The sequence below is a fragment of the Neopsephotus bourkii genome, unplaced genomic scaffold (assembly GCF_033783945.1).
Source record: "Neopsephotus bourkii isolate Nb327-2 ecotype Australia unplaced genomic scaffold, CSIRO-AGI_Nbou_v1 NB_1394, whole genome shotgun sequence".
NCBI classification, from domain to species: Eukaryota; Metazoa; Chordata; class Aves; order Psittaciformes; family Psittacidae; genus Neopsephotus; species Neopsephotus bourkii.
This window is the reverse complement of record NW_026901872.1, coordinates 1,655,069-1,676,497: the sequence shown is the minus strand read 5'-3', so window position 1 is coordinate 1,676,497 and position 21,429 is coordinate 1,655,069. Positions and strand designations below refer to the sequence as shown.

Sequence of the window (21,429 nt, the reverse complement as noted above, 5' to 3'; positions counted from 1 at the left end):
CCTCACCACCTTTGTGTGGAGCGTGGTTTGGCTGCAGGCATGCAGCACCAGTGGCTGCCAGGAAATCCCCTTCAGCTCCCGCAGCCCAGGCTGGCTATATGCATCTCATGAAATGGTGCATTTAGGAATGAAGAAATGATGCATGCTCAGTGCTTATATTAATTGTAGATGAGTGGAGCTGGTGTGCTATTAAGCACTGATGATTGTTCAAGCTCTTTTAAGTATATTGGTGTAAGTTTCCCATGTTATTACATGCATTTTGTTGAGAAACTAAGAATTTAATAAGCAGTGCAGTGCCTTTTCCTTTCAGTCATGGCTGCATGATTCAGCTAAGGAAAGAAAGAAGTGTTTTCTGACACTGAAATGTAAGTTTTAGAAAATAAACATACTTAACAGCCTACATTTAGAAAATAAATAAGGTCGTAAACCTGCCTTGGTAGAAAATGTTATTGTATCCAATATTTGTAGAACTCTCTATGAAAAGAATATGATGTCACCTGGAGAGTCCACTAACAACAAGAGTTTGTTGTCTGACTGGTCCCTAGGAGCACACAAATTCAAAGGTTTTATTTTTGCCAAGTAAAACAATCTTGTTTGCTACTTTTGACACCAGCAGTTAGCACTCATACCTGCAGTATGTAGGGTTTTTCTGATCTAGGAGTCTGGTGACTTACCTTGCTAGTGCAAAGGGATGTTGAGCTATTTTTGTTGTTAGCCTTACATAGGTAAGTTATCTGTGACAGTTGATTTAAAATTCACTTTGAGGAAGGAATTTGTATGTTGCAACTTTTTTGATTTTGGGAATAACTGTGACTTGAAAGCTGCTGTGGTCCATGTAGCTTGCTAAAATGGCAACTTGATCAAATTACTTGACAACTCGAATTATTTGATCTAAAATGTTAACACACTTGATACGTAAGAAAAGTGATTTGATTTGCCATTAAGCAGAAAAAATAAAATAAGTGTCCCTGCCCATAGCAGGGTATTTGGAACCAGATGATCTTTAAGGTCCCTTCCAACCCAAACCATTCTATGAAAACAACCAGAAATAAGTGAGAACTTGGAAGCTGTTTTGTGGGTTTTTTTTAAGCATGGCCACTTTTGCAACTTATTTCATAGAGTTGTATTCTCAAATCTAAAATTTGATAGTATTCATAATTTCTGCTACGTAGGGGCAAGCACTGTATTTTTATAAAAGGCAGACCTTAAAAGTCTGTGAAATGCTGCAGTAGTTCTCAGAAAACTGTTCAGTAATGACGGCAAACATAAACTGATGTCAGCCAGCAGCACATAACATGCTTTATTTAGACTGGAGCTTTAGCCTTTGTAGGCATGAATATTAAATAATGAGACGAGAGGGTTATTTTCTGATGTTCAGGCCTCCACTTGAGAAAAATGTGTTTGGTCTCGTGGCTGATCTAGCTTGGAACAGGAAAAAGGAGGAGGGAAAAAATCCAAATTATAGCTTTGATGATTGTTTCATTCATCATGGACTCTAATAGCATAGATGTCTCATCTCATACCACTGTGAGGAGCTAACTGCATCATTTCTGTGCATTTGTAACTTAAGTAAATGTCAGCATCTCCTGTGGAACTCATTGCAGCCACAGTCACTGAAGTAAGTCACTCCCAGTCAGTTTTCCTTCCTGTGTGTACCACCAGTAACACTTAATTTCCATGTACTGCAGAAACTGATGGCAAATAGCTTCTTGGTACGTTAAACTGATCTCGTAAAATCTTCTTCCCTGTTGCAAGAAGGTTGCTTACAGAGCAGAAATAAGATGTGCTCTCAAGCAAACATCTCACAAGAAGCTAATTTTGTGCAGTACAAGTATTACCCTTTCTCAGTAGTCCTTAAAAATTACATACATTCTGCCGTGGAACACATGCAAAAGATGTGTGCAGCAACTCAGTTTTGCTTACAGAAAAGATATGGAAAGAAGAGTATTAAGAGTTCACGTAGGAAAAAAGCATCTTAAATACAATGTTAAAATGGAATCAGATACTTAAAAAAAGAACCAAAGCCAAACTGGTGCTATGCATTCCATATTATTCCAGAAAATGGCTCTTTCTCCTGATGTTTCATTAACTTTTCTGCTTAGCATGAGTCCACTCCAGTATGGGAAGAAGGGGTTTTGCTGTGCCTAGACGGCACACCTGCTCCCTCCACCTCCAGTGCCTACGTCAGGCGTAGCATGATGCCAGCTTGCCCAATGTTTGCGGTTACCAGAGGGCTCAGAGCCCAGCAGAGCGTCCACCCAGGCACAGGAGTCGGGCATGGCCTTACCAAGGCAGGGCTTTAGCTCTGAGCCAAGCACAGGATGTCGTGAGGAGTGGTCCCAGAGAAGCCATTGCAGTGTATGGGGGGCAGAGACACGAGTGGAATAAGAAGTGGGCACTAGTGGGGGCACTGTGAGGAAAACCAGAGTTGAGGCAAGCACTGCTGAGGGCAGCAGGGGCAGGATGGAAGCTGAACAGTGGGCTCCAGCCCTGCCGCAGGCATCCCAGCATTGGTCGTTCTGTGTGACAAGAGCTCAAAACGAAGCGTGGGTCCTTCACATCTCCAGAAACACCGGGAAAGGCTCCTAATTTCGTCCCCCAACGCTGCAGAAGAGCGCAGAGCCGCGTCCCCCGTCACGGATCCCGGCCACAAGGGCAGATCCGCCGGTGAGGAGGGAGCCGGGCGTTCGCTAGCCGGCGGGAGGTGCCGGCCTGCAGGGTAGGCCCGGCCGGGGGGCAGGTGTCGGGGCCCGGGTTGGAGGTGGCCGGCCCTGAAAGGTGCGATTGTCCCCAGCTATTCCTGGTATGCGCCGGGGCGGGAGCCGCTGGGGGCGGCCTCCACAGGGCGGGAGGGCGAGGGGCGTCGCTGCCCGTCGGGGCAGAGGAGCCGCCGCCGCAGGGGGCGTGGGGCGGTGCAGCCCCTCCCGGGCGTCCGGCTGCCCCCGGCTCCCTCGGGCTCCTGCGGTGGCTGAGCGGCGGCGAGGTCCCGGGAGGGGGAGCTCCGCGGAGAGGAGGCGGAGGGGGAGGAGGAGGAGACGGCTCGAGGAGCGTTAAAAGGAGGCAGCTGAATGACAGCGGCTGCTCCCTGCGCCCCCGCCCCGCTGAGCACCGGCCACTTCACCACTGACCCCCCTTTCACTGCACTTCCCTGCCCCGTTCGCTGCCGGCCATGGAGGGGAGAGAAGACGTGGAGTGCGACTGCCGGGCTGCGTTCGCCGAGGCTCGGCGATGGGTAGAGGTGAGGCGTCTGTCGGTCCTGTCGGGGGCATCCTCTGCCCGCGGGTAGCCGCGTTTCCCCATACGGAGGTCTGGGGTCTCGCCGTACCCCCGGCATGGGCGGGTTCGGGGGTTGGGACAGGGGCTGCGGGGACTCGGCTCGCAAACTTTGCTCCTTTGTCAGCGGCTGCTGCTGGGTGCTATTTTTAGAAGGTATCGTGGAGATCTCTCCCTGCAGTACCGCCGAGGCCCCCCTCCCCAAAATCCAAATTAAAGGCCAGTGTGGCAGCCTTCCTGTCATTAAGGCTTATGATTTCTTGCTATCTTGTAAATTACTTTTCCAGCGCTTGCTCTGAGGTAGTCTGAATTAGAGTCTGAATCGTCTTCTTCCTGTCTCGAAAGAGTTCGGGGCAGAGAGTAACCTGAAATTACAGTCATTTTCTCCTCTCCTATTTTTAAGCATGTCTGACTGCACATAGTCGTTGATGTAAACATCTATGTTTCTCAGTCGTTACGGAGTCACACAGGTGCTGGACATGCTAATGCATGGGGAAAGAGGTTGCTCCTGGGTATACCTGTGTGTCTGTGTGTGTGAGCACAGCCAGGGCAGTGTGTGGCCGGCTGAGTGGGAGAGACCAGTGGCCTCGAAGGCGTTCTGAGAAGTGGTGGAAGTATTGGGCAGCCTCATTTAGCATCATTTGCTCTTAAAATGCACTTTAGCCTGCTGAGTTTTATGAATTTTGACACATGAAGCTTATTTCTTTGCACCCATTCACTTGAGATGAAACTTCTATTGTCAGAAATACTATCCCAGTAACTTTGAAAGCAGTGAATATTAAGGGTGTTTGCTACTTTTTACTCCCTACCTTTGTAAGCTTGTCAATACCCAAGTCTAGGCTTCTTTGTTTCCTCTGTAAAACAATGACATCTAGTGCTTAAAATCCATTGAGAATTCTGAACCAAGAGCACTATAGGCAAGGTTATCACAAGTGACTTCCCCAAGTGCCAGTTTTTGCAAGTGCTATCCATGATTGTGGATAATTAAAGCAGTCCTGGCTTCCCCAAGTGTTGATTTTGTAAGAGTAGCTGTGAGTTTAGGTAATTAAAGCATTCCCCTCTTGTGTATAGGTTTGTTGCATTGCTTTCTTTAAATTGGCAAAGACTACTTTAAATAGTTTCATTAACGTGTCGTAATGTCATCTTTGAAAAGGGTTTGGGGATTTGTTTTAGTTACTTTTCATTTGATGCTGTCTATTCGTACCATTCCTACAAAAGGTTTCCTCTTTGCCTGCCAGGAGCACATGGGAGCCCTAGCAATGCGATGTAAGTGCAATGTGTGCCTTATATGTGTGTTTGGGGGGGAAATACACGCTCAGCTTCCCCCCTTTCCCCATCTAATTTTTGTGACTATACTTTTTCTGACACACACAAGCTGTTCTCATTTTAAAGTAACTTTTAAACTTACCCCTTGGAGAAAAGTTTTATTCTAAATCAAACAACTTAAAAACCTGAAGGTATTGATAAACAGGATGTTAAGAATGCTGTAATGCTGAAGGAAATGTAAATATTTATTTCCTCATGAAATGAGGTTTGCGTTTCAGAGAGCCTGCTGTGTTTCTGTACTCTTCAAATCCAGATGGTCTTGGCTTTTTAATTCACTTCTGTTGTTTGAGAAGAGTAAAGATACTTTTGGAGTAATGAGACATGTCCCACGGTTTTGTGAGTCTTGGTGAAACGCAGTGGTGTATACATGATTGAAGCTTGGTGAATCCTAATGATTAAGCAATTAGTTTTGAAGAGGAGGTAGACTTCCAAATATTTATGAACTTGTAGTTCTTATGTTTTAGTAAGGTTTTGTGTGTCAGCTTCCCCTAACATTAGAGGAAGATGAAAGCATACAAACACTAGCTACTATGTATTTAAAAGAACAAGCAAAAATCTCCATATAAACTGTTACTAGTTCCCTTTGCTAATGCAGTCTGTGTTAGCATATTCCTATGTTTCAGTACAGAGGTTTTTTGGGCTCTGCGATAAGAACTAAGGTCTTCTGAGGCTTTTTCAAACCTTGAGGCTGAGGACCTTTTGTAATGGGAATGAGCAGCTGTATTTGTCAGATCCTGGGGGGGAAACCCACCCCAAAACATCAAACATTTTCACCTCATTTGTTGTTAAAGCTTTTGTGGAGAGAAAATTGTGTCCTGGTCAGGTCTCTCTTCCACTTGTTCCCAGCTGGAGGCTGCATGTTGTATGACTACCACTGGCTGGTGGGAGCTCAATCATTTGATCCTAGTGCTTATGCTGCAAAAAAAGAAAAAAACCAACCAACCAACTAAAAAAAAACCCAAAACAAAAACTGAACTTGATTAAGAGTAACAATAAAAAGTTGCATCTGATCTCTGGTGCTAGTTACTGAAAGACTTTGTTCTTTAATTTACATTCATATTGAGGTGCAGTTTATGATAATGCAGGCAAGGCAGGTCTGTAGTCTTCACAGTGCAAAGACCTCTTCAAGTGTAGTCCCCAACCTCTTGTATTTTGTGTGCTCTGGTGAACTGGGAGGGGAGATCATATTGCTTGTCCCGATACGGGTTACTCCAGCTGGTTGGTCACCCTGGGAGAGCTGGCTATCTACTTCTTTTGGGGGAAAAAGTTGGGGTTTTTTTCTGTAAAATTCAAGCTCTTCTCATGTGTCCCTTACCCAGAACACAGCACTAGTTAGTGGTGTTGGGTTCTTTCATCTGGGACTTTTGGAGTCTTCTGAGCTCTGCCTGTAACAACTGGTGTTGGTCAAATTCATGTGCAGCTCAGGCTTCACTTAGCACCTCAGCTGGGCAGATGGTGCCTGCTGAGACTGGAATAAAACTCTGAAACACCACAACTTGGAAATAGTTTCTCTAAGGTAGAGCTGTGTTTGCCAAAGCTAGAAATAGCTGGGTTAAAATTGTTTTACTGCGTTCTGTTCCATATTATAACTTAAGCAAGCCAAAAGCTGTTCCTCCAAACCAAAGCATTCTTCCCCCAGCTATTAAATATCCCAGACTGCCGAGTCTGTTTTCCTGCTTCAAGATGTGGGAGGGCAGTCTGCCTCTTCCTCTCTTCAGTCCACCACAAAGTTCATCCTTGTGAATGAAGGGGAGACATGGTTCCTCTCCCCTAAAACACCCTTCATAGTTTTAGGGGTGATGCCCCTCTAAGAGTTCAAGAGGCAAGAAGAGTGAGTGGTTTTTTTCTTGTAAAATGTTTTGGCTTTTGATTCCTGTTCTGTGTCTTAAATGAACCCTAATCTTCAGGTAAATGTCTATGGCTTGAAATTGTTTGCTAAAGCAACTTGAAACCTGACCCACAAAGTCTGTAAATCTTTAGAGTGCCCCGAGGCAAATAATGCTTGAATTACTTATTCCCACCCCCCCTCCATGCAGTAGTCAAAGATACAGATCCTGTCTGAGGGAGGGTGAGCAGTGAGCGTGTGCCTGAATGAATTTTTGGAGTGAGCAGCAGAGCTGTAGGAAAGCACATGGAGCAACCTTGACAAATTCACTGAAGTGAGAAGTAGGTGTTTGGCCAAGTAACTCTTAATACTGCCAGATATTACGAGGCCTCTTGGGATCTGAATTTCTTCCCCTAATAACTGATCTAGAGTTGTTAAAGTCAGATGTTCTGAGAGTGACTCATTTAATCTGATACTGTCACTGTGAGTGTTGGTTTAATAGTCGGGAGCAGGACCCTGTAGTCATGGGGCTGTTCCTCACACAGGGATGCTGCAGCAAAGTCTGTTCTGTTTTTCCTCTTGTGAACACTACCCAGTGTTGATGGAGAGGGGTGTTTCACCATTAGGATTTCTGTAGCAAGATAAGGTTTTTATCCTTTTCAGTAGGCAGCAAGAGAGAGAGAGCCCAGCGTGTCTGGACAGTAACTAAAGATAGCTCTTCTGCTTTTATCTGCCATGACCATGAAATAGGTAGTGAAATATCCCAATTTATCTGAATGCTGTTGTGTGTACTAACAACTTCATTCATTACTGCATTACAGAGTGCTTTTCAGAGTCCAAAGCTACCTTCCTTTGTGATTTAAAAGTATCCATTACATTTTGGATGTTGGAAAGTATTTTTTTATTTTTTTTTCCAGGAAGGAACAGATGTCTGTGTATAGACACTGCTCCCCTTCACCCCTCTCCATCGCCTGCTCAGAACATTAAAAAAGCAGATTTGGAGAGTGGCTTGGTAGAGTCAGCTCGAGGATAACACTTGAGAGCCACGACTACTTACTGAAATGCTTTGGTTTGGACCCACAGTATAGCAGTCACATCCAGTGAATGGTCTCTGACATGTGGTCACCAAATGTTTCTATTTGTTGAAACTGTTCGAAGTCTGCATTTCTACTGTATATTTTTATGGCTTCTGCAAGTGCAGCAAGAAGTCTAGCAGTGATGTTTTCCCTGTATTTGCATAGACATCTTACCTCAGTGATTTTGTTTTGTTTTGTTTTGGTTTGTTTTCCCGAAGCATGAATCCAATGCATACAGTCTGGTGTGGCAGATGGGAGGAATAACTGTAGAGATAGAAAACTCATCTTGCTGTTCAAGTCTTCTTCTCACAGGACCCTTTATTTCAGTTGAAGTAATCATTATGAATGTTTTTTTCTCAGTTCTGGCTAAGGAATTCTGGGATATTGCGCAGAGAGCCAATCAATGTCCTGGATGGTGTCAGAATGAAAAATGTGTGAATGAAAAGGCAAAAATCTATATGTCGTGTTGCCTAAACCATGTCTAATACTGTGTAATTCTGTCAAGTCATAAAACCTGGGTGGGCTGGTTTCTGGAGAACTTCTTACAGCACAGCTGCCAAAGTCCTGGCTCATGTCTACATAAGGGATTATTTAACCCTTCTTTAGGTGGATGCATCAATATTTCATTATTATGTGTAGATTCTTGGCAGCAAGCTCTTGCATAGAGTAAATCTAAGTGTGCCCAATTAATATATAAATATGAATTGGTGCATAAATAATACATGCTGTTCAGTAAATACTGGGGGAATGCAAATCCTAAAAACAATGTTCTCTACTGGCTGCAGACTATGAAAGGGCTCTGGCAAAGTATCATATAACAGGGCTAGCAATGATGTTTTAGAGGGAGGTGGTGACAGTAATATTGTTTCATCTGGCTGAACATCATTCTGTTACCTTGTCTCCTTTCTTCTGGACCTCGGGAAGGGTATCCATGGTGTATTTGGTGATGTGTTTGGGAGAAAAATTGGACCAATTCTTGCTTGGGAGCAAAATCTATTTCCTGGTTTCTGCAATGTGGGTTTCTCTATTATCAAGCAAAGGCTATATTTGGATTTCTTAGAGGTGCTCGAAGTCTGTCTTCACGCAGTCCTGTGCAATGGGCATGCATAGCTTTGAGCTGAGTTCACAGTGCAGTTTCCTTTGTGGATGGTTTCTCTTTGTAGTTTTGAGCGTTGTTTTAAAATTTCACATGAAAGCAGCATCTGCAGGCACTTTGAGAGGAAGAATTAACTTATTGACTATAGAAATGGGTATTTCTTCTATAATGGGGAAACACATTGCAGCTTAAGGGGACCTACAAACGATTCTGACCAGACATTTGTTTTCTTCTGTTTTGTATTATGTGGTTGCCACCTTCAGTTAGTCATAGTGTTACTTTTGTTCTTTTCCTCCTGTCTTTCTGTTTCTTTGAACTGTGTCTTTATCCCTTCTCCAGTTTTGTGAAGTAATGCATTTTCTTTTTGTGCACAATGTTTGGGGAGGAGGTGGGGTGATAATTTCTACATTTAACATGCTTCCCCTCTACTATGGATTCCATTTTAGCATCTTTCTTTGTCAAATACTTTTTGGGGGGTCCAAATTTTTAACTTTTTAGTGAGCGTTTGGCTGTATTACATTAAATGGTGACCTTGCTGAGCTTTGGAAAACACTTGGGTTTTACTGTGTTATAAGAACCAGACACATTCCAGCTGTTCCTTGTACCCACCGCTCCTCTTTAAAGTTTCTTTATCCACTCCTTCAGGTGTTTGTTGATTATATTTTTTTTAATAAGTTTTCTTTTTTTTTTTTAAGGAAAACAAAACAACCAAGACTTTTTCTGCTTAACAGGACTAACATAACATTTAACTATCTTTTGATTTTAAATGGGATTTCCATGTTTAGTAACTTAATGAAAACCAGCACATGCTCTCAGACACAGTGTACTAGAAATGCTTCTGCTGGTCTAAGGTGTGCTTGACACGCCTAACTTGTTATCCAGATTATGTTAGGAGAAGTGTTTTGGTTTTGCTGGTTTTCATATTTGAATACTGTCAATCCAAGTGAAAATCTAACTCTAAAGGAATGTATCGAATAAGCTACTTTAAAATGGGCTCTTGGTTCTTCATGCTGTGAGCTTCTGCAAGCAGCTGTAAATTTAGCAGTTAAGAATAGTGCTAAATTTTTATGTTTTCCAATGAAAAGAAAGATGCATGGATCTGACTCACAGCGTGTTAGCTTCCAGTTCGGTATTTAGCTGTAAAACTTTCATTTGTGTTACGCTGAATGGAGAAACTTAATTTCAATGGTGTTTTGCGTTTGTGGCACAGAACATCTGGGATTAGAAGGACTGCTTTGGGTTTTCTGCCAGTGCTGGGTGTGTTGGCACTTTTGGTGTTTTTTTGCACCAGCTCATGTGAAAGTCCAAACTTTTGTTTCTGGACATGATTCAGCTTTCAGTCATTACTATTAAAAAATAAACCTAAATGCTAACCTTGGGAAATAGTTACTGCTATGTTGACAATGATTTTGACTACTTTAGTCATGTAACACAGCTTTAAAGGAATATCTGGGTTGGGATCAATTCAACTAGTGAAAACTGTTGATTATGCCAAGCTGTCCTCCTACGGTAGGTTCCACAACAACATGATTTTTGTTAGTGCTGGGATGTTATAGAAGGATGTCATTGAAACTCCCATGCCTGGCATGTTCTTCTGACTCCTTTTCTGGTGGCAGCATCATTTGTCTGACCCTCCTGTGATTTGGCTCGGAGTTCATCCAATGATGGAAACAGTCTCTGTTGTGTTATTTCGTACTTGCTTGGCTCCTGGGAAGCAAGATGAGCATCAGCATTCATGCCAAGGAAGAGGTGTTGTTGGCAGAGCTGGCTGTTGGGTTACAGCTGAGCTAGTGGGATGGAGAGGCAGATACCTGAATTTAGACATGCCATCTCTTTCCCTGGAGGCTTCTCAAGTCACCTGATCCTCCTCATTGCCTCTCTCTTCTTTACATGACTCCGAGCCATTTGCTAGATGCCTGGGGTTGAGGTATAAGCTAGACACCTGAATTAGAGAGGCTGGCTTCCAGCCATATATAACTTCTTCAGGATGAATTTCATACGGCTTATAAAGACAGTTGAAGCTGTTTTAAATAGAAACTCTGCCAGGAGTCTCTGGGCCAAAACATTTGAAAGTGTGTGATACACTTATACTCTGACTTCTGCTGTGGCTGAGGCAACCTTGGGTCTCACTGGAGTTTTGTTGGTTGAGAGATGGTCATTCAGAGGTGTTGGGCCATCTGGCCTAGCAGTTCTGTTGTGATCATCGCCTGCCTTTCAGGGGGAAGATGTAATCCCACATCTGATGTCCAGTGTTATTTGCAGATTCTTCCCTGGAAGTACTTTACTGTCCCTGCTATTTGTTACATTTCCTTCAGGAAGGAATTTGAAAACTGTGGCTTGTGGAGCTTGAGCTGAGACTTTCTATGTGGTCAAATGGCCATGTCATCTAGTAAATCACAATATGATAAAGAAGGGAAGCAAATGAAGCCAGAGGTCAAAGTGGTTGTGGAGAAGAGAAAGAAAAATTAAGATCCAGGTTTGACACTACGGGGGTGGAGGGCTCTGTAGCAGCAGCTGTTACACTGCCTTGAAATACTTCCTTGGATACGATTTCAAGTTAGTTGAAGCTGGGAACAAAGCTATGCATTACTGCATTTCCACTGTAGGGAAAAAGCTTTTCTTCCTTGTGTTGCCATAATGTGCTTATCTAAAAGGTGCCAGTGTCAAAGCATACCTTTTTGATGAACCTGAAGATGTAACCCAAAGCCAGACTTTGACTGCAAGTTCTTCTTGCAAATAGAAGGGGCTGTAACCAAGTGACATCAACTGTCTTGGCTAGCTACAAAGGTTATTTAATTTTTATTCTTTTTAAATGTTGGGTGGCCGTTCTTATTGTGAGTACTCAGCGTTCGTGGACTGGTTTGGGTTGAAAGGGACCTTAAATCATCTGGTTCCAACCCCACTGCCATGGGCTGGGACACCTTCCACTAGACCAGGCTGCTCAAAGCCCCATGCAGCCTGGCCTTAAACATTGCCAGGGGTGGAGCAGTCACAGCTTTTCTGGGCAACCTGTGCCAGTGCCTCACCACCCTCACAGTGAAGAATTATTTTCCTAATATCAAACCTAAATTGACCAGTTTAAAAACATTTCCCCTTGTCCTGTCACTACATGCCCCTGTCAAAAACCCCTGTCCAGGTTTTTTGTTGGCCCCTTTAGGCCAACAAGCAGGAAGCTACTCTACTTTAAGGTCTCCTGGAGCCACCTTTTCTCCAGGCTGAATAAGCCCAGCTCTACCAGCTTTGTCTCCATAGCAGAGATGCTACAGCCATTGGACTCAATTGAGCAGGTCCACATCCCTCTTGTGTTGAGGCTGGTTGCATCAATTAGCTCTTATTTGGGTTGAATGAAAATGGGCTGAGGATGAAGGCATGAGCTCCAGGTACAGATAGATATCTTTCATAGACATTTGCCTGATGCTGTGGAAGCGAAAAAAACCCTGATGTAATAAACATTGACTCAATGATTATTCCAGAGGATATTGCCTCACAACTATGGGTGTTACATGTCGACAAAGGTTTTCAAAGGCAAATCCTCATTAAGATGCACAGACTGGGTTCCTCACTAATGACGTAGCTTGCATGCTTCTGATAAAATCCAAAAGCCCTCTCTGATGCTGGAATAGGTCTTGCAAACACTGGCTGTAATCTCATTTGAGAGCAGTGTTAAAGGCTCTGGGAAGTTCTGTATATCAAAGTGTCAGTGGATGTAGTGGGGAGCCATGTGCTGTGGAGAAATGACAGAGGGGCTTGGAAAGGGAAGGGGAGAAATGTGCACCCAGGAGTATTCATAAATAACTACTTTTTCCTTCTTTATGGAGCAAATTTCTTACCTTGTAAGTATTTAAATTTTGTAGAACATGCTGGCTTTTTAAATCTGGGGGTTTTGCATTTGTTTTGCATTTTGGTCGTTTGAAAGTTGGGGGAATACAGTCTCACTGTTCTAAATTTCTGAATATGCTATTGCACGTTTTAATTTTTTCACTTGTGTATTTTTTTAAAATCAGTATCTCATCTACTTTACCTGCCGTGGGCCATGGAAGCCTACTGTTAGACCTGGCTGAAAAATGTGTGTACTGGAGAATATTTATATATACATATATTTTTAAAGCGGCAACTAAAATCTTGTGTCATTCCATTTTCCAGTGAAATCTTTGCTCTCTCCTTGTGAAAACTGTCTTCCCTTGAAAATTACAGTAAAAGGTGAATGTGCTTTTCCTAAAAGTGTTTAAATATACTCTAGTTAAGAAGAACAATACCATTAAATTAGGTCTGGTTCTCAACATAATGGTTAATTTTGTCAACACAAAATACTTAACACGCGTGTTTTGGCAACAAGATGTGGCCTTTGCATGCGGGCAAATCTCTTGCAAGAACCATATCTACTGATAACAAAGCATAAGGTTGGAGCAGTGTTTTCCAGCATCTCGGCAGACATGGTTGGGAGGCTGGCAGCAATTCAGTTTCCTGTCTGGTGCATAGATCTGTTAGATGCGATTGAGCCATGCAGATTTCCAGTGGTGACTCATCTGATTGTTTTCGCTTTCCTCTGTGATCAGCGGAGGAGGTAGGATAGAGGAGGGAGTCTCTCAGGCAGTAGAAGACATCTCTAATGTCACGCTACCTTTCAGATACAAGGGAGTGAAATATGGAAAGGATATTGGTGTGTTTCTGCTGTTTTTAAAGGTATGCCAGTCTTCCTCACCTCTGTCTTACTGTTCTTGTTTCCTTAGAGAGTTATCCCTGTAGCTAAGCCATGTCTTGCCTTTGTTCTTGTGCTCTTGTGCAGTCTGGGAATGGATGCACCTGGTGCAGGCTCTGTTTAATAGACATTGCTCCTGGGGGTGAGAGGGGGAGATGGAGAAGAGATCTGGATCCTTCTCATCCCAACCTCAGCACACTCTTCTCCACTCAAGTAAAGAATAATACATGTCTCTGTTTCTTCTTGAGGTAGGAGATATATGTTCTCCTTTGGGAAGGGGCACTGTGCTGTAGACTTCTAGCAGAGGTAAATGTTTCATGCACCAGATTTACTTTTTTTGTTTGTTTGGTTGGTTGGTTTTTTTGTTATCATCTACCAATGCATATATTGTTGCTTAGATTGTACATAGTGGTTTTAATTTTTGGCAGAGATGCAGGCTAAGACCTTTAAGTGCTTTGACTGTGTCAGCCTACCTGATGTAGGCTGGGAATTAGAAGCAGTGTGGCTTTGACACAGAAATCCATATGAGTCAGTTTAAGTGTGGCAGGAATAGCCACAGTGTTGTGCAAAATAAATCCTTTGAGATTAGGATGCTATGTGTTTATTGTAGCCAGACACAGCTCATCGTTTTCTTCCTCTAAAGAGCCTGAATGTTGCTCACCTTTTTATTTTGTGGGAGAAGATTTAAAGTATGAAACTTGTTTCTATGCAACTTCTTTTGTCTGTTGGGAGCACTGTTTCCCAGAGTACTCATAATAGTACATAGGTTCTTCGAGTATTGTAAATATATAATAGCTGTTCATCTTTGTAGAAGATTGGTAGTCTTTATAGAATACAGCAGCATTGCCATGAGAAGTGTCTGTTGAAGATGCTTCTCTTGGGAAAGCTGCTTCAAATCCTTTTGTGCCTAGAGGAAGGTACGTGAATTTCGTATGCTCCTTTTTTCTTGTATTAGATGTGTAATACCATGGTATAAGAACTAAAGTATCTGTGTAAATGTTAGCATTACATATCCCCTCTCATCTACTTTTAAATTAATTTTAATCCTGTTATTTGAAAGGGAAATCCATGCTGTGTTTGAGACCAGTCTGATGGGGCAGTATGGTGCACTGAGGATCTTGGCACACAGAAGGGAACTCTGGGGATCGAATGTTACTGTAATGCCAGCAATCAGGTACCAAGTATCGTTGCATGTGACACACGTGGTGTTGTCACGTTCCTCAACTTAGTGAGAGAAGCTTTGGCCGTCCTCTCGAGTTCCATGAGTAGCTCCCTTTTACTGGTTCAGTTTAATTTCTGGTTTTTTTTTTTTTTAAGCATGCATTTTTATGGCCATGATGGTTTTCTGGGAGAAAAATCTGGTTTTAATCTTAAATTCTAAGCTGCATTTTTTTTTTTTGGGAGTGCTTAGGAGTAGGCATGAGTCTTCAGTGTGAACTAAAAGTTTGATTGTTTCCTGGATATAACTGCCAGGACACTTTCTACTTTGCACTGAATTTGACCAGGGTCTGCTGCAGCTACTCACTGGCCATTAAAATATCACCTCTGCTGCTGGTATTTCATTTATACATAGAATTAAACTTACATGTTTTTGAACATAGTACACTTATGACATAATGTATTTCTTTCTGTTTAACTTTTTGGCATAATTAGGCCACAGTACACCATGAAAACAGAGTTTTGGTGAAACGCTACAATGAAGTGCAGTCTTTAATGACCCCTGGAACATCATATAAGCACTGTTAAATCACAGCTGTCAGGCTGGAGTTGCAAAAAAGGTCTCAGAGGCAGTGGCTGTTTTCAGGGAAAGAGATCTCCAGCAGTCAGATAATTAGAATAATCCCATTTTAGACTTCGTGTCCCTTGCTTCTATTTATATGTAGTGTCAGTGGGGGCTTGTCGAGGATGCCTGTTGAAGATACCACTTGTACAGGCTCAGGTGTTGAGGAAACTGCTGCATGAAGCAAACAAGCAGCTCATACTCCTGCATAGACTCATTACTCTAGCCAAGTTAGTCACATACATGCAGTCTGGAAATACTAGAGGTCTTTGATCTTTAAAACTTAATGTTTGAAAATGTAAATGATGCATTTCTTTGATCTGCTGCTTAAATTAAATGGTAATTGTGAAAATTACATTAGGCAGCTTTCCATTTAAAGGTTTGTATTTTTCATTTCACACTACGTTAATTTTAAGCCATGTGTCCTTGCTGTTTTTTCATCATTGAATTCTGGTGAGGGGGAGTTCCTTATGTTTATACATGGCCTAATTATCAGCAGTGTGTCTATTTAGCTATTAGGTCTTAACATGCGATTCCTCTAACGCTGACACCAGGGATTGTCAGTTTTGCCTGTCTGCCTGTATATTCATGGTGAGGGTAATAGGAATCAGTAAGGCTGAGCAGTAGAAAACAGAGTTTGAGCTCTGTGTGCCCAGGGTGAGAGTTCTTCACTTCAGGTGTCAGGAAATGTTTGGGCACATGCTTCCCTGCGATCTGGTGATGTGTGCTCCCAAGCATCTGCTGATAGCAAAGCAGCAAAAACTTTGTATCTTGGTCTTTCTTTTGTGCTACTGGACTACCTGCTGTTGCCTTTCCAAATTACTCTCATCTTTTAATCAAAAAAACGACTGGGTAATTTAGGGCTCCTAAAATGTCGATGAAGCCCATGCAAAGTTCAGTCTTTTCCTTACATCACCTTTCTAGTATGTAGTGGATTTGGCTATCTTGTTTACCATAAATGATGATAAAGACTTCTCTGCCTTTGTTTTGGCTTTTTATGAAAGGAGTCTTTGAAGTCTGAGGGCCACACCAAACTGCTAACTGGTAACTCACAAGGTTATTCAAAATCTCATCCGTGTGTAACATGTTCTTTTAAGCTCCTGTTGGTTTAATGCCAAGTAAGAATCAGTTGCTGAAGTGAAAAGAGGTTGTTAACTGCCCCCTTAGTAAAATAACTTTGTATACTTTTCAATTATTAACATTTGTTTAACTACACAGAGATTAAGCTTGTGGAGGAGAAGGTTCAAGGTAGTTAGTGCTGAATGTCTGCCACAACATCTTTAAGATGCACTCATGGCTGGGGGAGGTTTTCTGTGGGTTTTTTGTTTTGTTTTGAGGTTGTTTTAGGAGCAGGTAAAGATTCTTTGTTCCAGATCAAAAACCAGTTTATGAAGTGGGATTTTCTGTTTTGAATATCATCATGCAGGCCTTCTGCTGCAGCTCAAGCTACAGTTCCAAAATTTGTCTTGCTTCCTATCTCCTGTGGATTTCCTTTAGTGATGTTTGTATTAAGTTCATTGTCATGCTGAATTACCATATTGCTATTTTTTGCTAATTTCCATTTGTATGTGTGCTGGTGGATTTGAGCATTCATCTCCAGTAATTTGCATAGGATGCTGAACAGGCTGATTGCCTTAGTGGCACCCATCAGAGTTTGGAAATTGCTCAGCTGAGGCAAACAGGAGCATCTCAACTCGGAGCTGCTTCAGCAGCCTGCATGTGTATTTGCACTTTTTTTTTTCTTTAAGCATGAGAAAGAGAGAAGATATTTCCACCCAGGGATAAAAGCAGTTGCCAGGGAAAAGGAACTTGAAATATCTTTTCCAAAGGTATGGAAATGATTTAGCTTGGATTCCAGTGCTTTGGTGTGATACCTTCCTTGTTAAAATTTATTTTAGGTGGATATGGACTTATAAGACTTCCAGATAACTGTTAAAAATGAAAATGGGTTCCCTTACTTTTTTAAGTTAGGATTCAGATGCTTAAATTTTATTTCTTTGTCTTCAGTGTGGAGGAGTCTAGATCACTCTTTCTCAAAAATTATCTTCCCCAGGATGTTCCTTTGGCTTCTGCATGCTTTTGAATGCATCTGTTAAAACTATGAAAAGAAAATAATAGTCATACATGTGAATTAAAATTATCTAATTTAAATGTTTGGACTGGGGATGAAGAGGGTCACAAGAGCCCTCTGTCCTATCCTGCTGTGAGGACAGACCCCCACCAGAGGGAAGCTGGCCAGGAGCAGGGCGATGTGGCAGGACCATTCACTGCCACATGTGAATCTTCAGCCTCTCTTGTTAATCAGGTCTCAGAGTTGTGTCAGTGTGATCACTGCATTGTTTTTTTTCCCTTGAAGGCTGGCATGAAGGTCCTATGCCTCAGAGTCATGGTTGATTAAACAGTAAAGTGCCATTTTAAAGCTGTTACTTAAAAATAGCACGTGAGGCTGAACTCTTGTTTTGTTTTTGTTTTTTACTGTTTCTTCATAGTGATTAAACTCCTTTAAAGTCAAGTCAGAGCAAGTCACTAATTAAAGTATGGAATTTTTGACGTCCAGATTTTTTTTCTCAGACTTGAAGAACTTGAAACAAGTGTAGTCTGTAGGAACCTAAGAGCAGGTAACTTGTATTTCCTGGTGAATTATGTTGTGAGCTTTAAACCTCTCTCACTGCTCCTTTAAGGCTAGCCCAGAACTAAGCAAAATAAAAGACCTTAAACTTCAGACCAAAGCTCTGACTTTGAATTAATTGCTGAGGATGAAAAGAGAAGTGATAGGTGTGTTCTGTTTCTTGGTTTTAAAAACCAAACAGATAGAAGGTACTGTCTGCAGCTCCATTCAGAGCAGTTTGCTGTTGGGAGAGCTTCTTTCCTAGAGCCTTTTCATAATCCTTCTGGAACTCCCCACTTATCCCCATATAATTTCATTTTTAGCCTCCTTTGGGGAGTCTTATAACCTCTTGAAAGATTAAGGCTTTTCCAGAGATCAGAGCTGCCCCTGCTGTTATGGAGCATACCAGTCAAGGACTTGCTATTTTCCATAAAACTCAACAGGAATCTGATACTGAAACCTCTTCCCTCTTCAAAGTGTGAGGCTGCTGTTAAATACAGGAATCACTTGTAAAAAGAAAAATAGGTATTTAAATGGCATTATGCTTAATCATATTCTTCTTTGCCTACCCTTCTATTGAGACTATCTCAAGCTAAACTTGTTCTTCAGGGCCTTTGTTACCAGCAGAATTGTAGGTACTAGTTTGAAACCCTGAGAAACTGAAAAGGCCAAGCGTTAGGCTTAAAACAAAGAAAGTTGTTCTTTTCTTCCTGTAGGTGTATATAAGGCTTCTTTATCAATTTAATGATAAATGGTATATGTTGTGTTTTGACATTAGATCTTGAAGTAGTGTTTAAATTAAATGCTGGTAGTAGTATAAAATGGGCTTAGACAGGCCTTTCTCTGTTTCGGTGTTCTAGAGCTAATCATTTACAAATCACTGAGCTAAGGGACACAAATTAATGACATTCCAGTATCTTAAAATAGACCTTGCTGTCATACTGAAAAAATGTGTATTCAGCCTTCAGATGCTATGAATTTCACAAATGTTTCATTTATGTGAAAAAATAGGATCAAGACACAGAAAGGAGTTCAGGTTTGTGTCAGTTCTTTTCTGTTAATCTGAACACTGCTGTGTGTTTTTGAGTAGCACAGAATTCTTTACAATGTTTAAAAATTACTTGAATGTGAAGGGCTACAAAAAATTTGCTGCTGTAGTATTTTTCACATGTAGTTTGTAGGGATTTTTTTGTCATCAGAAATGCCAGTATCACAGGTTTGCTCACAAAACCTTCATTAACCAGCAAAATATTTACCACTTAATCCAGTTTCTCTTTGTGAAAAGTTTTCAGATTTGATTAAAACAACGTCTTCCATTGCAGTGTAACTTTCCAAGGAATCGGAAGGTATTTTGCAGGAATTCTCAGCTTGGCATTACAATGTTTATAAGGGAAATATTTCATTCTAGAATGAGCTGTTTTTGAAAAATGCTAAATATATTTTTCAGAACTGTTCTATTGTACCTATTTTTTGTTTTGGTAAAGTGTTTTGGGTAGTTATGTCATAGGCATACTCCTTCATGTAGGCAAGAATATTAACAAACTTTAATTTTAGTTTGCTTCTTCAAGGCCATTGAATGAAAGATGGGCCATTCACTTTATTAACCCCAAATCTGTCCTTGGGTCTGTACTAATAAATTTAATGCAAAGACTCCATCACTTTTCATAGCCATATCTTTTGACAGACTCGCATATCTGTTTGAATTTGGCACATATTAAAAGTGTACATGGCCTTGACTACTTCAAATCTTGTCCAAACAGAACCTCTGATCTACCAGCTTTTGGCTTTAATATTTGGGATTTTTTTGAGGTTCCTGTCCCCGCTGCCATTACCATGAAATGTTTGGTCACTGGGCCTTAGGGTTGTCTCAGCTTGCTGGCTTTCTGTGAATTGCCCTGAATTCCATGGTAGCATTGCACAGGGCTGCTGGAAGCAGCAGAGGAACTGTGGAATTATCCAGACTCATGTCTTCACCGGTGCTGGGTATTGGTGAGGGCAGAAGACCAAGGTGTGGCGAAAGTCATGTCCCCACTGAGGACCTGAGGCAGGTTGTGCAAGGGCTGTGCTGGACACTCTGTCAGAGCACGCTGGAGGGGATAGGGCAGACAACACCACTAGCCGTTTTCATCTTTCCAGTCCCCTATTTCTCAAATGCAAACACAAACAGCATATCTTCCAGGGCTTTCCATTTTTGTCCTGTGTTTCTTCTAGTCTTCCTCTAGCAGCAAGGCTGTGTGGGGGTTTGCATATTCTTCCTTGAGGTGGCAAAAACTTTTTTGTTTATTTTTCTTTTTAATGTGTGTTTCTAAAATTATGCCTTGAGCAGGTGGATTCATGTAGCACCTGTGACCAAAGCTGTGTAATGAAGTCCAGACCTGCTTGTACTTTGAACGTGCCCTTCCAAAAAATGTTTCTGTTATTTTTCTTATGTGGTTTCTGGAGGTTCTTCAAAGGAAACACTGCAATAGCAGTAGCTGTTCTTTCCACTGGTACCTGCCCCATTCCCACGTAACTGTCATTGGAGGTGCCCAGGAGGAGCCTGTTGTCCTTCAGTGCTTGTAGGTCAGTCACTTCTATTACAGCCCGACAGTCCTCCCTCAAGGAAAGGAAGATCAGGTTTTGTTGTTGTTTGACAGTCACATAATCTGTGTGGAAATGCAGAAAGTGCTGATGATGCATAGGTGTCCTCAGCACTGCCATCTTGCGCTCTCCCATCTCTCTGTGCTCATCTCCAGTGGTTTTAGGGCAGCAGGCCTACAGGAGCACAGCTGGATCACCAGCAGCCTCCCTAAGCAATGTAATGCTAATAACTGTGCACATAAAGACCAGTCAGTTCCTTCCTCCCCATCTGCAGCAGATGATTAGAAGAAACAGGCTGTACAGAGGAATTTATTTTTGGAACAGAATTCATTAGAGAGCATAAATCAGATGCAACCAGTATCTTAGCTTTTTAAATTCTAATCAATCATAGTTCCCTATGCAACTTTTACCGTAACATTAGAGTTTGGTGTTTGGGTTGTATGTGACAGTGTAAGTGCCACTTAAATTGTGTCTCTTCAGAGTTAATAATTATCCTGAGTAATTATAGTTACTTGAGGGGGGAGTACTTGTGTCTGTCCTCCTACCGTGGGTACACAGTTCTTCTTTTTTGTCCTTTTAACAATGTCAGGTCATAGCAGGCATTATAGGTTTGCATTTCTGACTTGATGCTTGGAGCATACATCCTAAAATAAACTGATTTATGCATAGGCATTTTTTGTGTCTAGGTTATCATGTGTTTTGAGCAGTTGCTGTGAAGCACCTCATTTCCAAAACAATACCAAAACTCCCCTCCTGAAACTTACTTTGTTCTGTCTTATGCCCTAAATCCTGCAGATGCATACATGCTTAACTAAGAATTTTCTCTTGGTTTGGTATTCAGATGATGAGACATGAATGACTAATAAGCTCTTTCATGTGGAATTTGCATATATGGCTCAAAGGAGCTCAGAGGTCATGTAGTTCATGACTATTCTCTTGTAAAACTGGATATTCTTATACCTAGACCATTCCTGGCATTTTTTATTCTTTTAACCTCTTAAAAACAGGCAAACTGGTCAATGATACATAACTTTCATGGTTATTATTTCTTCCCTGGTACCCAACAATCCTTTTTATTTTTCCTTTTTTTTTTTTTTTTTCAGCAAGTTAAACCAACTAATAACTTTTTCATAGCAAAACTCTAAAGTTTTCCCTCTCAATCTCAC

The 21,429-nt window shown here is 41.7% G+C and overlaps 1 protein-coding gene across 13 annotated transcripts in view; it reads left to right on the top strand.

The window, feature by feature from the left end:
* The first annotated feature begins 3,080 nt into the window (after positions 1–3,080).
* LMO7 (LIM domain 7) overlaps positions 3,081–21,429 on the top strand; it is a 130,028-nt gene continuing 111,679 nt past the window's right edge. For 7 of the 13 annotated variants that reach the window (XM_061367734.1, XM_061367740.1, XM_061367737.1 and 4 more), the window contains exon 1: positions 3,081–3,238. In XM_061367734.1, the coding sequence (XP_061223718.1) occupies positions 3,170–3,238 (69 nt within the window). In that variant the 5' untranslated portion in view covers positions 3,081–3,169. The remainder of the gene's footprint in view (positions 3,239–21,429) is intronic. The other 6 variants (XM_061367745.1, XM_061367743.1, XM_061367742.1 and 3 more) reach the window with 2 other exon arrangements.